Source organism: Pezoporus occidentalis, unplaced genomic scaffold (assembly GCF_034315485.1).
Source record: "Pezoporus occidentalis ecotype Australia unplaced genomic scaffold, CSIRO_AGI_Poc_V1 ctg68, whole genome shotgun sequence".
NCBI lineage: Eukaryota > Metazoa > Chordata > Aves > Psittaciformes > Psittacidae > Pezoporus > Pezoporus occidentalis.
This window is the reverse complement of record NW_026916030.1, coordinates 4,769,223-4,781,818: the sequence shown is the minus strand read 5'-3', so window position 1 is coordinate 4,781,818 and position 12,596 is coordinate 4,769,223. Positions and strand designations below refer to the sequence as shown.

The 12,596-nt window shown below is 42.2% G+C and overlaps 1 protein-coding gene across 6 annotated transcripts in view; it reads right to left on the bottom strand.

The window, feature by feature from the left end:
• RAPGEF1 (Rap guanine nucleotide exchange factor 1) overlaps positions 1-12,596 on the bottom strand; it is an 83,805-nt gene that overhangs the window by 36,137 nt on the left and 35,072 nt on the right. For all 6 annotated transcript variants that reach the window (XM_062641147.1, XM_062641149.1, XM_062641148.1 and 3 more), the window contains exons 3-7: positions 10,376-10,554; positions 7,048-7,204; positions 3,098-3,186; positions 2,640-2,792; positions 1,136-1,259 (exon numbers count right to left, since the gene is read on the bottom strand). In XM_062641147.1, the coding sequence (XP_062497131.1) occupies positions 1,136-1,259; positions 2,640-2,792; positions 3,098-3,186; positions 7,048-7,204; positions 10,376-10,554 (702 nt within the window). The remainder of the gene's footprint in view (positions 1-1,135; positions 1,260-2,639; positions 2,793-3,097; positions 3,187-7,047; positions 7,205-10,375; positions 10,555-12,596) is intronic.

The window sequence follows — 12,596 nt, the reverse complement described above, 5'->3', positions numbered from 1 at the left end:
TCAAATTACTGTCATTCTTGGCAGCTCGCTAATAAGGAAGATGCAGCTTGAGGACCAAACACCTCACAGTTGTGTTAGGAAAACCAGGAGGGAAGAGGATCAGTGCTGCTACCCCCCTCTAGTTACACAAGCTGTGTGTGTGACCCACACTGAACTTCACAGAGGCTGAGAAGAGTCCCTCACTGCTTCACACGTCTGATAACTGCTTGTCCAGACACTGATAGTAGGGAATTAGCCTGCAAGACTTCTCATGAAATAGCCTTTAGCAACCATTTAGCTGAAGTGCATGCAAAGGCAAAATAAGCAATAGTGAGATATAACTTTCTGTGCCTCTATTGTATTTTCCATGTTATACATTTCTACTTTTGAAGTTCCTCAAGCCCATCAACCTGTGAGTGAACTGCTCAAGCGACCCCATTTCAGCAAAACAACCTAAGTGTGACTGTACTAGGAACTGAAGAACGTCCACAGCTTCATCTGGGTCAGCCAAACGACTAAGCCAGAGCTGAGGTTTTAGGGATGAGGACAAGATTTGATTTTGGTGCAATTTAATACAATTCAGGTCCTCACTGCTGAGTTAGGCAAGTTCCTAAATGTGTAGTGCAACCCAGCCACTTACCTCATAAACCCCAGTCTAGCACAAGCAATGGAGCATGACTAACACACACAGTCCCCAGTTTTCTGTATGTTCCCAAAGCACCAGCAGTGGTCAGAGCAGTTGCTCAAACTACTGCTTGTGTTAAAAGAGGTTTTAAATTGCGACTGGGTGAAGACATACTTGGCCTCTAAGTAAACCTTGGTGAGATCTTGGTAAGCTCAGTTGTGTACCTGATCTCCTCAACACAGCAACACTCAACCACTCACATCGTCACACTCTGTTACAGCTCAAGGCAACAAAGTTTGTAGCAATTTGTCAATTAAATCCAAACAACACTGTAAAAAAAATTACACTGTTCACATTATTTATTATCCTGATGTTCCTGCCACTTAAACTCCTGCTCCCGAGTTCAGGGCTGTTTGGGACGAGCAGAGGCGTGCAGGGAACTGTGCAGCTGCAGCTCATGGCATTTCTCTGAGCTTTTGCTGCAGTTCACAGCACGTTTCTTTGGCTTTCACAAAGGGATTATGCCATTACCTGTCTGTTGATTCCAACAGGTAAACTGGACCCACTGGTGGCTCGACTCATGGGGGCCACAACCGCCACTCTGGTCGGGGAAGGTGCCGACTGCCGCTTTTTAGGAGGTAATGCTGGTGGAGGGCTGCAAGACACAACAGGCATTGATGCTTCCAGCAAAAAGACTTTCAGAGCTTTCACAAGCTTGTTTTTCCAGAAAGTCTTTGACTTGGCAGGCTCAAAGCTCACAGGTACTTGTCCAAAGCTGGCCAGGAGCTATTCAGCAAAGCATATGCACTAACAAATATCAATTTAAGAATGCTCTCACGGGTAGGGTCCTGTGCAGTGATTTATTTTTAAGGTTGGAAAAGAGTTGGTATTTCTCAAACAAAAACAACTGCTGTTTTCAGAATTATTTTTAATGGAGCTAATTAGCAAGGTAATTATTTCTTAATAAAAGTGGTGAAAATCCAAATTAAATGTATTGTTTGACCCCTTCCTCCCACCTTCCAGGTTTGAAAACTGTTCAGAGTTTCAGAAATCTACAGGAAAGGACAATTCTTTTTCTGCTCTTTCACTCTCCTGATGAGCTTCAGGGAACAAGATGGTCAGTGTTGCCCTCAGCATGTGAGGGATCCATGCTCTGGCATGAATCTGTTTCAGATACACATATTAGCATTAACTAGTGAGATTTCAACCACTGTACTTTTAGTATTTGCTTCTAATGGTGCCTAAATCTGGTAACCATCGAGCCTGTGAGATACCCAAGAGCATGTTCTGTTTCTGGAACATACCACCAAATAGTTATAACACCCATGAGAATTCACAAAATACATAGAAATGTAATTCTTTTTGCCAACCACAGCCCTTGATGACACATTTTCATATTAGCACAACATGCATTTTTCACACCATCCATGAGCACCAGTGCTAGAGAAGAAAAACACTGCACACAAAGGCCAAAAACCTGTAAACTGGATTTTTTCTCTTCCTTCTCAAAATAGAACATAGAAACTTTCATGTGGTTACTCGCAGATCAGGGTAAGAACTAGGTAAAAGATTTTTTTCACACACTAGTGGCTCCTTTCACTCTTAAGCAAATGCAGAACAACCTGGATGTGCAGGACAGGCTGGTAACTGCTGCTGTTAACAGAACATTTCCCACTGGATACAGCAGCAAGACACTGTTGTACAGTGTGGTATTCATATATATGTTTTAAATAAGGTTCTTATGCCTTTACGTGATGCCTCTCATGCAAGGATGTCAGGGCATGGCATTACCCTCACATAAAAAGGAAAGGAAAACACAGATAATGAAGGGTATTGCTCAAAACAAGGCAGAGAGATAACAAAGTCATAAACAGAACCCAGGAGCAGGGAAGAATTACTCTCGAGGACTGGAAATTCAGAGGCTTCACTAACCCTCCTTGCGATGTTTCTTGTGCATATTTTGCAAGGTTGTTGAAAAACCAACGAGCTGGTAAGAGCCACTGGTATTCTTCAGTCAGCTGGTTGCCAGTATTACCTGTTTTCTGCCACACGAATGCTAGGCAGAGGGGGTTTGGGAGGTGCAACTTCTTCGTCCATGGAGTCAGTCAGTAGCTCATTGGATTGAGTCATATTAGTTGTTTTGTTGAGGATCTCCATTTCTCGGTCTGTAAGGGGAAGTTCTGATGGGCTGCAACAAGCACAATACAGATTATATACCACAGAACACAGCAGGAATGTAGCACGCTGGCAGGTTAATACATATGTTAAATCACACACAATATGAGAGACACTTACAGCATACCTATAGGTATCTTCCCTATCCTATCATAGCATATTCTCTTTAAATGGTCTTACTGTAATGGATGAGGCTACATAAAGAACACTATGCTACCCTCTGTGAAGAACTAAATGCTTTAATTCAACTATCAGTAACCAGAAATTATCACTTCTACATTAGTCCTGCAGACAGGAGAAACCCCGCCAGTGACCCACCTGTCAGATTTACATGCTGGTAAACTGGGTTTAACTGGGCTTGTGGGAGAGGGATGCTCCTGCTTTTCAATCGTGAGTCTGACCAGCTCCTGATGGATGGAGAGAAGAAAAAGAGAATCATCATTATTTGCTGAATGCTGCACTCAAACATCCTAGGTCAGAAAGGGATGTTGGCACAGTAAGCTCCTGGTTACCCACGTTATGGATTAACGATGGCATGGACACAGAGCTGAGGTGGGTGTAAGTGTGGAACAGAGATATACAAATGATGCAGCACTGTTTCTAAGGAGCAGCCTGCACCTTTGGCTATATTTGAGTTAAGTTTATAAACCCTGGCCCTAAGGGGATTCTGCACAAACCCACATGTGCGTCTTTTTGCCATGCTTCCTCTTTCCTCTATTGTCACAAATATGTTCCAGTCCCTATAACACCCTAGATAATGCAAATTGCCTTTACATACATAAAATGTAAGTACACAAAAGTCTTACACAGTGGAATACTTCATCTAGCTAGTGAAAAAATATAAATAATTGCTTTATATTTTATAAGCAAGTATATATTTGTCTCAGAAAGCAAGTTTTGTGTAAGATGCCCAACAAGAAGTTAAATCAAGAACACCTTTATTAATAGGCCTGCTTGCCCTGAAGCCATCTTTTAACACGTTAGCAATGGAAGTCTTAATTATTCAAGGAACTACTCTGGGTGTATCTGTTATAGGAAGATAAGGCTCTGGATAAAGAGATAAGGGCATGATAATCCTGAAATATAAGTCTGCCAGCAGTCAGAACAACAATCAGTCCTGCTAGAAAGATGGAGAGAACATTTTACAGATGTCTGAGGCCAACAAATAGATCTACTGTTAACAGATGCAAACACATGCCCTCTTACAGGCAGGCTGGAAAACTGGCAATGTTTCCTGACAGTATTGGCTTCCCAGCATATTATGCAAAGGAAACTATATGGGATCAATTTTTAATTTTAAAGCACCCTGAAGTACAATGTCATCATTTCAGTATCATCTCCATGTCCATGTCTGTGGAGCTTGGAAACAACTGTCATTGCTCTCTCAACGCAATAACTGCAACTGGAATGTTGTCATCATCAGCTTTCCAAGGAAAGGGAATATTCTAGTTCTCATGTTTTTATATAAGGCTCTATTTAAAGCTCAGTGTCCATGGGTCAACATACACACAAGAGGAATAAAGTACTGCACCGGATGTGCAATGGACTATGAGAACAGTCCAAGTGTCCATCACAGCTGATTTTGGTTTCAATGCTCTACTTATGTTCTTGGTGTGACCTTGTGCTTAATAATAATGTACACTGTGTCAAACAAAAGCACAACAAAACACTCAGCTGGAAATGGAAATTCCCACAAGTGAGGATGGAAGAGCACAAACATAGTGTATACAGATGTCCATGTGGGTTAATGCTGTGAAGATGTTCCTGTCTGAGACAGACAGACAAGAGCCCTTGTGAGGAACAGCATGTTCTAAGTGCCCTGATGAGGAAAAGCACAGCACCAAGCTGATCACAGCCAGGCAGCCTGCCCAGCTCCCACCTAGAAGGGGCATGTCCCCCAGTGGGGAAGTACTCTGCTACAAGGAGCAATAGGCCTTTTGACAATCTATCAGGTCCACTGTGATAATGTACATTATATTGTATATAGAAAAGTAATATAATTAAGGCTCTTCCATCACAGAAAACAGGATCATTTTTTCCTTTAAGCTTTGACCAATATCACTGGATTCCATGGACCCTGATTTTTAATCTTCTCTACTAGCCCCAAAATGAGAACTAGCATTTGAAAATGAAGCCAAGATCTTCAGTGTACACACAGAGGTAATCAGCACGCAATCGAGCCAGATGCGCATTATGCTATTCCTTATCAGCAAGTAAAGAGATTCCTGCAGCAGTAATTACAGATAATTAAAGCCTCTCTACAAACTTTTGCTACTTCAGCAAGCTGGAAATTCCAAAATGAGATGGATTTTTAAGAAGTTATGTAATCAAAACAAGGTTGTTTTTTTTTTTTTTCCTTTTTATATATGGCTAGCAAGGCATCAAAACCTGAGATCAAAACAAAAGTAAGAGAAGCACACAAGTGACTCCTTTACGCTTAACTCTGAAAACACAGGGGGAAGTGAGCACTGAAATGTGGAAGTGGATCTGATGTGATCTGCCAGAAACACAAAAAGGGCTCTCCCACAGCAGAGAAGTGTCCAACTTCTCAGTTCTGCTTCCAGACCTGAAAGCTGGCTTGGCCCTTCTAAAATAAACCTTGTTCCTCGCTGTGCAGGAGAAGAGTGCACGCCGCTTCCAAATGCTGACCTGTTGATGGGCAGACACATTCGCATCTACCCAGATGGACGCACATCTGCTCACTGACCAGACATAAGCCAGCTCCAACTGGAAGGCCAAAATAACTTTTCGTCTAACAACAAAGAAGAGACTGATATAGCCATGCCACGCAGTGGAGCTTAATAGCTCAGGCTTAGCACTGTACAGACCTGCCTGCATTGATTCCAGCTGCTTGCAGCGTGGGCAGAGCAGGCATTCAAGACCTACCACCCATCCACACAAGCACACGACTTTGGCTGGAAGGCAACAGGTACTGGGGTTTAAATATTGAAGTGAATGGACAGTGGGTCTCCAAGTCTCCTGTGATGAGACTACACAACTCTATCCCGGATCTGTTGGAAACACGGCCCCCCATGGGATTGTGCAGCTTCAATAAGTGGTAACAGAGTGAACCCTCCCCACTATTTGCTGGGATTTTACAGCTCAGATACCACAGCACAGATTTTCACGTACTGCAAATTGCTACTAAATTCCAGCACTAACAGCAGCTGAGGCTTCAGGCTAAACTCTCTTCCTATATCCTGCTGTGCAAATTTAAGATCGGCTTTTCTTTCCAAATCTGGATCTTAAACGGCATATTGTGGAAAATAATCCTGGAAAATCTGTCTTCTCTTAGTGATGGGAATGTTTAGTTTCAAAGATACTTATTTAAAAGGCTTGACAATGAATAGATTTTACTATCTGTGTTTGAGTAACATGAAAGAGATATTCAGAGCATGCAAACACCACAACACAACTCCTAAAAACATGATAACCAAAGCTTGGGAGATCCACATCATTTCTGCATTCAGCTCCAGTTTACAAAAACTAAGCTGAGGTGCAGCACAGTGAAAGATGTCTGTTCCTGATACACTAACCCAGGTGAAACACCTACTGCAGGTCTTAAAACTCTACCCCAACTTCCCCTCCGTACTTGATCTGAACATCCCCATTTAGATTCAGATCTGCTGTTGGAAGAGGCTCAACTTCCTCTACAGCTTTCAAAATAAGACTGCCAGGAGATACAACAGGCTCTCCACTGGTGCCCTAAGCCCAGGTCAAGCCAACTTTTAACTGCAGTGCTAGGACAGCTGAATGAACAGCCTTGGCAGCCATTTGCGCAGAGACAAGCCTAGGAAATAGAAACAGTGGGTACCAAAAAGCTTATCAGGAGGAAGAAAGAAAGCAAACAGCTTTCCCTGGGTAGGGTAGGGAGGGAGTGCTGTAAGTAGACCTCACAAAGGATACAAAGGTTTCTGTTCCTATTAGTTATGTAAAATTAATCTCCAGAAAACTGAGCTGAGCTCATCACCTGTCCCACACCCTAATCCCACTGCTGAAAGTGGTGATGGATCACTGACAAATCCCTTAAAATTTATGTTAAAACACAGAGCTGGAGTCTGAGTCTCTGTGGGCCTTGACGGGAAGCATTTCCATTGTATTTTGCCAAGACAGAAAATATGCAAACTCTGTAATCTGCATGGGAGACTGGGAATGACTTGCTGAAATTTAATATGATGCTGAATAAAGGTTTCAACCTCTCTCAACCAGATCTCTTCTAAATCCATTATTATATACCTTATATAATTTACAGGATTTGTCTCATGTACCTTGACTCCATCCAGAACTGCTTTTATGACACCCTTCACTGTTGTCACCATCTCCTTGTCTTCCGAATTCACGCCTTCCAGCATCACTTGATCAGACCAGCGGATTAGATTGGCCAGGCTCTGGTACACACGGCTATAGCAGGACGAGATGGCAGAGCTGGACAGTTGAGAAAGAACAAAATGAAGTTATGGAGATATTATCAAACGTTACGAGAGTGCTTGATTTAAAGCGCATTTCACACTGTTAAAGACATCATTGTTCTCATTTTCTCTCTGACATCCAGAAATTGTGTTGAGCAGGTGACAAAGCCTGGGTTTCTCCTTTGATGCAGTTGCCCTCTTGCTCTCCAGCACCAAAGAGGATGACAGTAGGCAGGTACAATCAGCAGTTCATTCTCAGTTAACAGAAAGAATTATCTGGGCTGCAGATTAACACAGCAGTGCTAAAAAGAACATCCTTTCCATTTTAATTTACAGCTCCATCCCATGCCTTAACTTCAAAGGTAAATATTTAAGTGCTATATTTAAGTCTAAGTTACATTATTTCACCATTATCTTTGCTTTCCTTCTTCCTTATTAACTCTCCCCAAAAGTGTCTTGGATAATTGAGAGCTGCCTGTATTCATTCTTTTACAAACCATTGCCTCAACTGTTTATAATGCCTGAAAACATGTAATTAAAACCTGCTCCTTTACAGAAATTGAGCTGAATGAATCTCAGGTTTGGAAGAGGAAGGGTGTTGCTTTGTTTTGTTTGCAATGAGAAACAGAATTGGAGCTATTGTTCCAAAGGGGGAAAAAAAAAGAAGTTTGGAAGGATGACAACTCTAAATAAAAGTTAACTGTAACAACAGCGCTCACAGGCATTTCCCTGGCCATTCTGAAAGCACTTACTTCATTATTAAACAAGGTGTGTAACAGTACTGCTGATGGCAACGCTTCAACAATTCTTTGTAAAGCTAAATCAACTCCAAACTGCATCAAAACCATAAACAGATAAGAGAAGGTGTAATCTTGCAATCATTACTGATACAAGTGTTCCAAATCTCCCCATTTTAATTCAGGATCCATTTTATACTGGCTTAATTCCAGTGATTTCATTATCTGTGAGAAGAGAATCGAGCCCACAAGCTTCAAGGAGATTATTTAGGTGAATGAGGTTTGCAGGCCTGGAGAAAGAGCTATTGTCAAGTTACAACCAGGGAGATACAAACAAGGGGGGGTACTTTTTGTTTAGCTGTTTGTTTTTTTTTAAAGCATGCTGCTTGCCATTTGTTCTAATTTCAAATGAAATTAGCTTGGTAGGAGATATTTCCTAAACAGGGCCCTCCCCCATCTCTTTCTAAGGCTTTGATTTCTTTGCCATTAATCTTCAGCCTGCTTCCTTCTAAGGAGGCAGTAATTGAAAGCCCATTTTGTGCTAGATTTAATTACTTTTTTCCTTGATGCAAATGCTTCCCTTAAAGCCAAAAGAAGTCCAGCAATGATTGCAGGCCTTTCTTCCACACTGACACAAGTCTGGCTCACTTTTCCTGAGGGGGATTTGCTACCAAAACCACCCCTTTGTCACTACTGGAAAGAGATAAAGTACATCGGTAGGCACAAAAGGACACAGCCTGTTGAGAACACCACATCCCTTTTATTACTGTGAGGCTAAACAAGGTACAACATATATCTGTGCTTTAATACATACTGTTTCCAGAAAGAGAGACTTACCATTATGTAGAGGACTCCACTGCCTACTGACTATGAAAATTCTGCTTATATGGGTAAATACAGATATCCAACTGTCAAGGTTGCATTAGTTCATCACTAAGAGACAGGGCATAAGAAATTTGAAGAACAGAACTGTCTCAAATACTGCTGCTGCTGCAGACCACTTGGTTGATATTTATTTCCAAGTATATTCTTGAAAGGAAAGATCGCCCAGCAAACACGCCCTGGATACAGAAATCAAAGCAAGCAGCTATAAAGATAATATGTTCTATCCTAAAAATATTTGCTGGCATTTTACATGTTCTCCTGGTGTAAGGGGGAAGTTCCCTGTTTCTTTTATTAAGTGAGAGCAGGTGCTTGTTAGGAATTTAATGGCTGTGTGAAACCTGATAGCAACAGAAGAAACTTCTGTGCCTGCACCAAGAAGCCTGATAATTGTTCCCATTCTAGCAGCTATTGCTCTTTGTAGTTGTACAGATCCAACCTAAATTGGACCCCTCCTGTCCCAGCCACAGCTCTGATTCTCACCTATTGCTTCTTTCATTTCGTACAGTCAGATACAACCCTGGCCTATGCATCAGGGCCAAACACAGATAAGCATCTCTGCAAAGTATTTGGCACCCTACTGCTGTCTTGACCATACTATAAGCTTTTCTTGCATCAGAATGGAAATCAGCATCTTGAAACAAACAAACAAAAAAATTCAAGATATTTAATCAGAAAACAAATAGGAACAGTACAGAAACAGGCAGGATTTCAGGAACCAAACACCTGCATTATTTTGCCTAGTTTTGTGCTTTTCTCTGTCTGTGCTAATCTTTCTCTTTCTATATTATCCAACGTTTGCTTGTTTTGTGTAAATTAGCTCCAGCATCTATGGGATGAGCAGTAGCTACATCTCTATGGCTTGACAACTCCACAAATTCCTATAATCCATGTTGAGCTTTGCTTTGGCAAATTTCTATTACTTCCCTGGCTCCAAACTCGCTGTCGAAGATAATACACAGATAATAATAAAAGATAATACACATAATCTGTTAAAAGATAAAACAATCTGTTGAGAGTAGACAGGAATAAACTTGGAGTTGTTAATCTACTGAAGTACATCTATTGACTTCTGTTCTGTGTCTGATCCAGTAAAATCCAAAAAAGCAGTTAAGAGTGGAGGCTCAAGCTTCTCTAACATCAGGGTGGATAAACCGAACACAAAAAGGTATTACTCTGAAGATAAACTCTTTTTCAGGTAAAAGCTACTGGATTTGCTAGCTTTTAGGATACCACCATGGACTGCAGAAGCAGTGTAGCACCTGAGGGGAATCTCCTGCTAGTAAATGATGCATTTCCAAATTTATGCTAAGAATCATCCCTTCTTCCTCTCTGAAACCATTCTGATTTGCTTTATCTTCCCAAAGCATCGGCTTCTCCACAGCAGGGTACCCGCTTTTAAGTCATGTTTGAAAACTGCCACATAATTAGTAAAAAACAGCCATCACTTCATTAGCCACTGCAGCATTGCCTGTCTCCTGCACAATGTGATTCTTTACATGCAAGAAAGAGAGAAGCTGGGAGCCTGCTGCTCTGTCATGGTCCCAAAACTCAAGAAGGACGCTTACCTTTGCTGGATGCGTGGATCCGTTTGCACCAAGGGCAGGATGGCTTCCAGCACTTTACTTGCTGAGCCTGGCAGCATCTCTAACACCTTGTTATCAATTGCCATTTTGTCCACAATGGTCTTAAAGTAGCGCAATGCACTGACAACCTCCTTCTCCTTTTCCTCTAGCCATGATACATTCTGAAGAGGAGGAAACAAAGGGGGGAGATGTTAAAACCTGATGTTACACAGCCTTCTCACCTCCTCTACCCTGCACACCTTCTGCAGGCAAGTTTGCTGCCTGTCCCTGCCCCTAAGTGCAGATAGCAATGATAATGCAAGAAAGGAAGCAACAACTACTGGTTTTAATTGAGCTGCTCCTTTGATGCAATCAAAGTCCTCCAGCACATCTCACTACCAAAAGGTGTTTTCAGCCAGTAAATGCAGCGGATGAGCCAAAGGGAAAAAGAAAAGAGGACACCCCCCTGCCCTGAATCAGAAAAACTTACTTATGTCTCCATTTCTGTATCCATCCTGATAGTTTCAACAACATATGTGCTGCTCATCCTTACAATTCTGATTAATTCTCCTGACTCCAGTATGCCTACTTGTTTGAGAGTGGGCTACAGTCTCGTACCTCCATTCACAAATAAAAACCTCCATCCTGATCAGCTTCCAACCCAAACCATTTTGTGATGCTGCTGGCACAAGGGAACTCACACGCTTTCAGAGGGACAAACTGTGAAAGTTAGGTTTTGGCATCGGTGAATGAATGTTGCAGAAGGGAACAATTCATTGGAATAAAGCTGAGTTGCGGTCACCAACTTCCTTGCCACCACCAACGCTAGAAGAGGAAACTCAGAAGTGATACATGATGCCTTAAAGGCATTCTGGACAGGGATATTTTTAAGAAGTTTACCTGAGTACGCCTGGAGGACTTTTAATGCCACAAGCAGCTCCTAAGTGAGATTTAAATGAGCTACTGAACACTGTTAGAAAAGGAGCAGAGAGCTTAGCAGAGTCAGGTTTCATCCATTATCTCCTCAGTAAATTCAGCTTCAAGAATTAATGACCTATGGGCATTGTGTGCTCCCCATACTCTTGTCAGCTGTTAAACTGCTGCTTTTCTGTGAAATCAGGCCAGCAGCCCAAAAGGTTTTAGGAAGAACAACTTATAGGCAACACTGGTTAGTAATGTGGGGCCAGTTGCATAAAAGGATTAGATTCCCAAGTCCCATAGAGCTTCAAGTCTAACATCCAATCCAGGACCTGCAAACCACCCTGTCATTTTCCATCTCATCTGGGAAGTGCCCAAACTCTGCTGCTGCTTCCACTTTATGACCATACTGCTTGCCAGGCACCTCAAGTTCTGACCTGCAGCCCACAGCACCCAAATTCCCTTGCTGAGGAGCATCCTGGCAACTCACTGACACAAAAAAGGACATTTCTCATTTTTCAGGCATTTCACCACTGCAGAATTTACTCCAGGAGATACGGAGGAGCTCAAACTCAGACAGTCTGGCACATCATATAAAATGATCACACATTTCAGGGATGAAGAGCCCCTGTATATCCCCAAGCAAGTATGACCATGGCCCTCTGGTCAGAGCTCTCAAAAAGAAGTGAAAAAATGTGGACTGCAGTTCCTGCTCTGATGGCTGTTTATGTATTTCATTCAAAAACTGTTTCCTGAAGAAAGGCTTGTGACTTAATAGCTTAAACACTCTCCTGGCGCTTAGGAGGGACGGGCTTGATTCTGAGAGTTCAGGGCTGAGAATGACAAATGGAAACACATATCCTTCCGCTGAGCACACCAAGGCATGCAAATCCAGCTACCGGACACTATATGGGACACAGCCCTCCTTTTGCAACTTCCCTGCCAGCTCTTTGGGTGACATTCCCTAGGAGCACTTTTACTGAATCTCATTCTGAGGTCCAGAGGTACCGCATATGTGTGTGTGCGTATGTGTGCACACAAACATACACAAAGCAAGCCTGTACATCCTACATAGGATCACAGGTGCTGCTCAGAGCTCACATACATCAATGTCAGTTGTTGCTCTGAGGCTGAAGTTTCTTGTGTTTAGTGCTTTACTCACTGTGGCCTGAGAACAACAGCAATAAATCTGGAGAAAGGAGCAATAATCTAGTGGGATGGATGGATATTAATATATCCCCATGCCTGTATCTCACAAGAGTAATGATATTAAGTTTTTCCACCAAACATCTGTGTTCCTAATGCC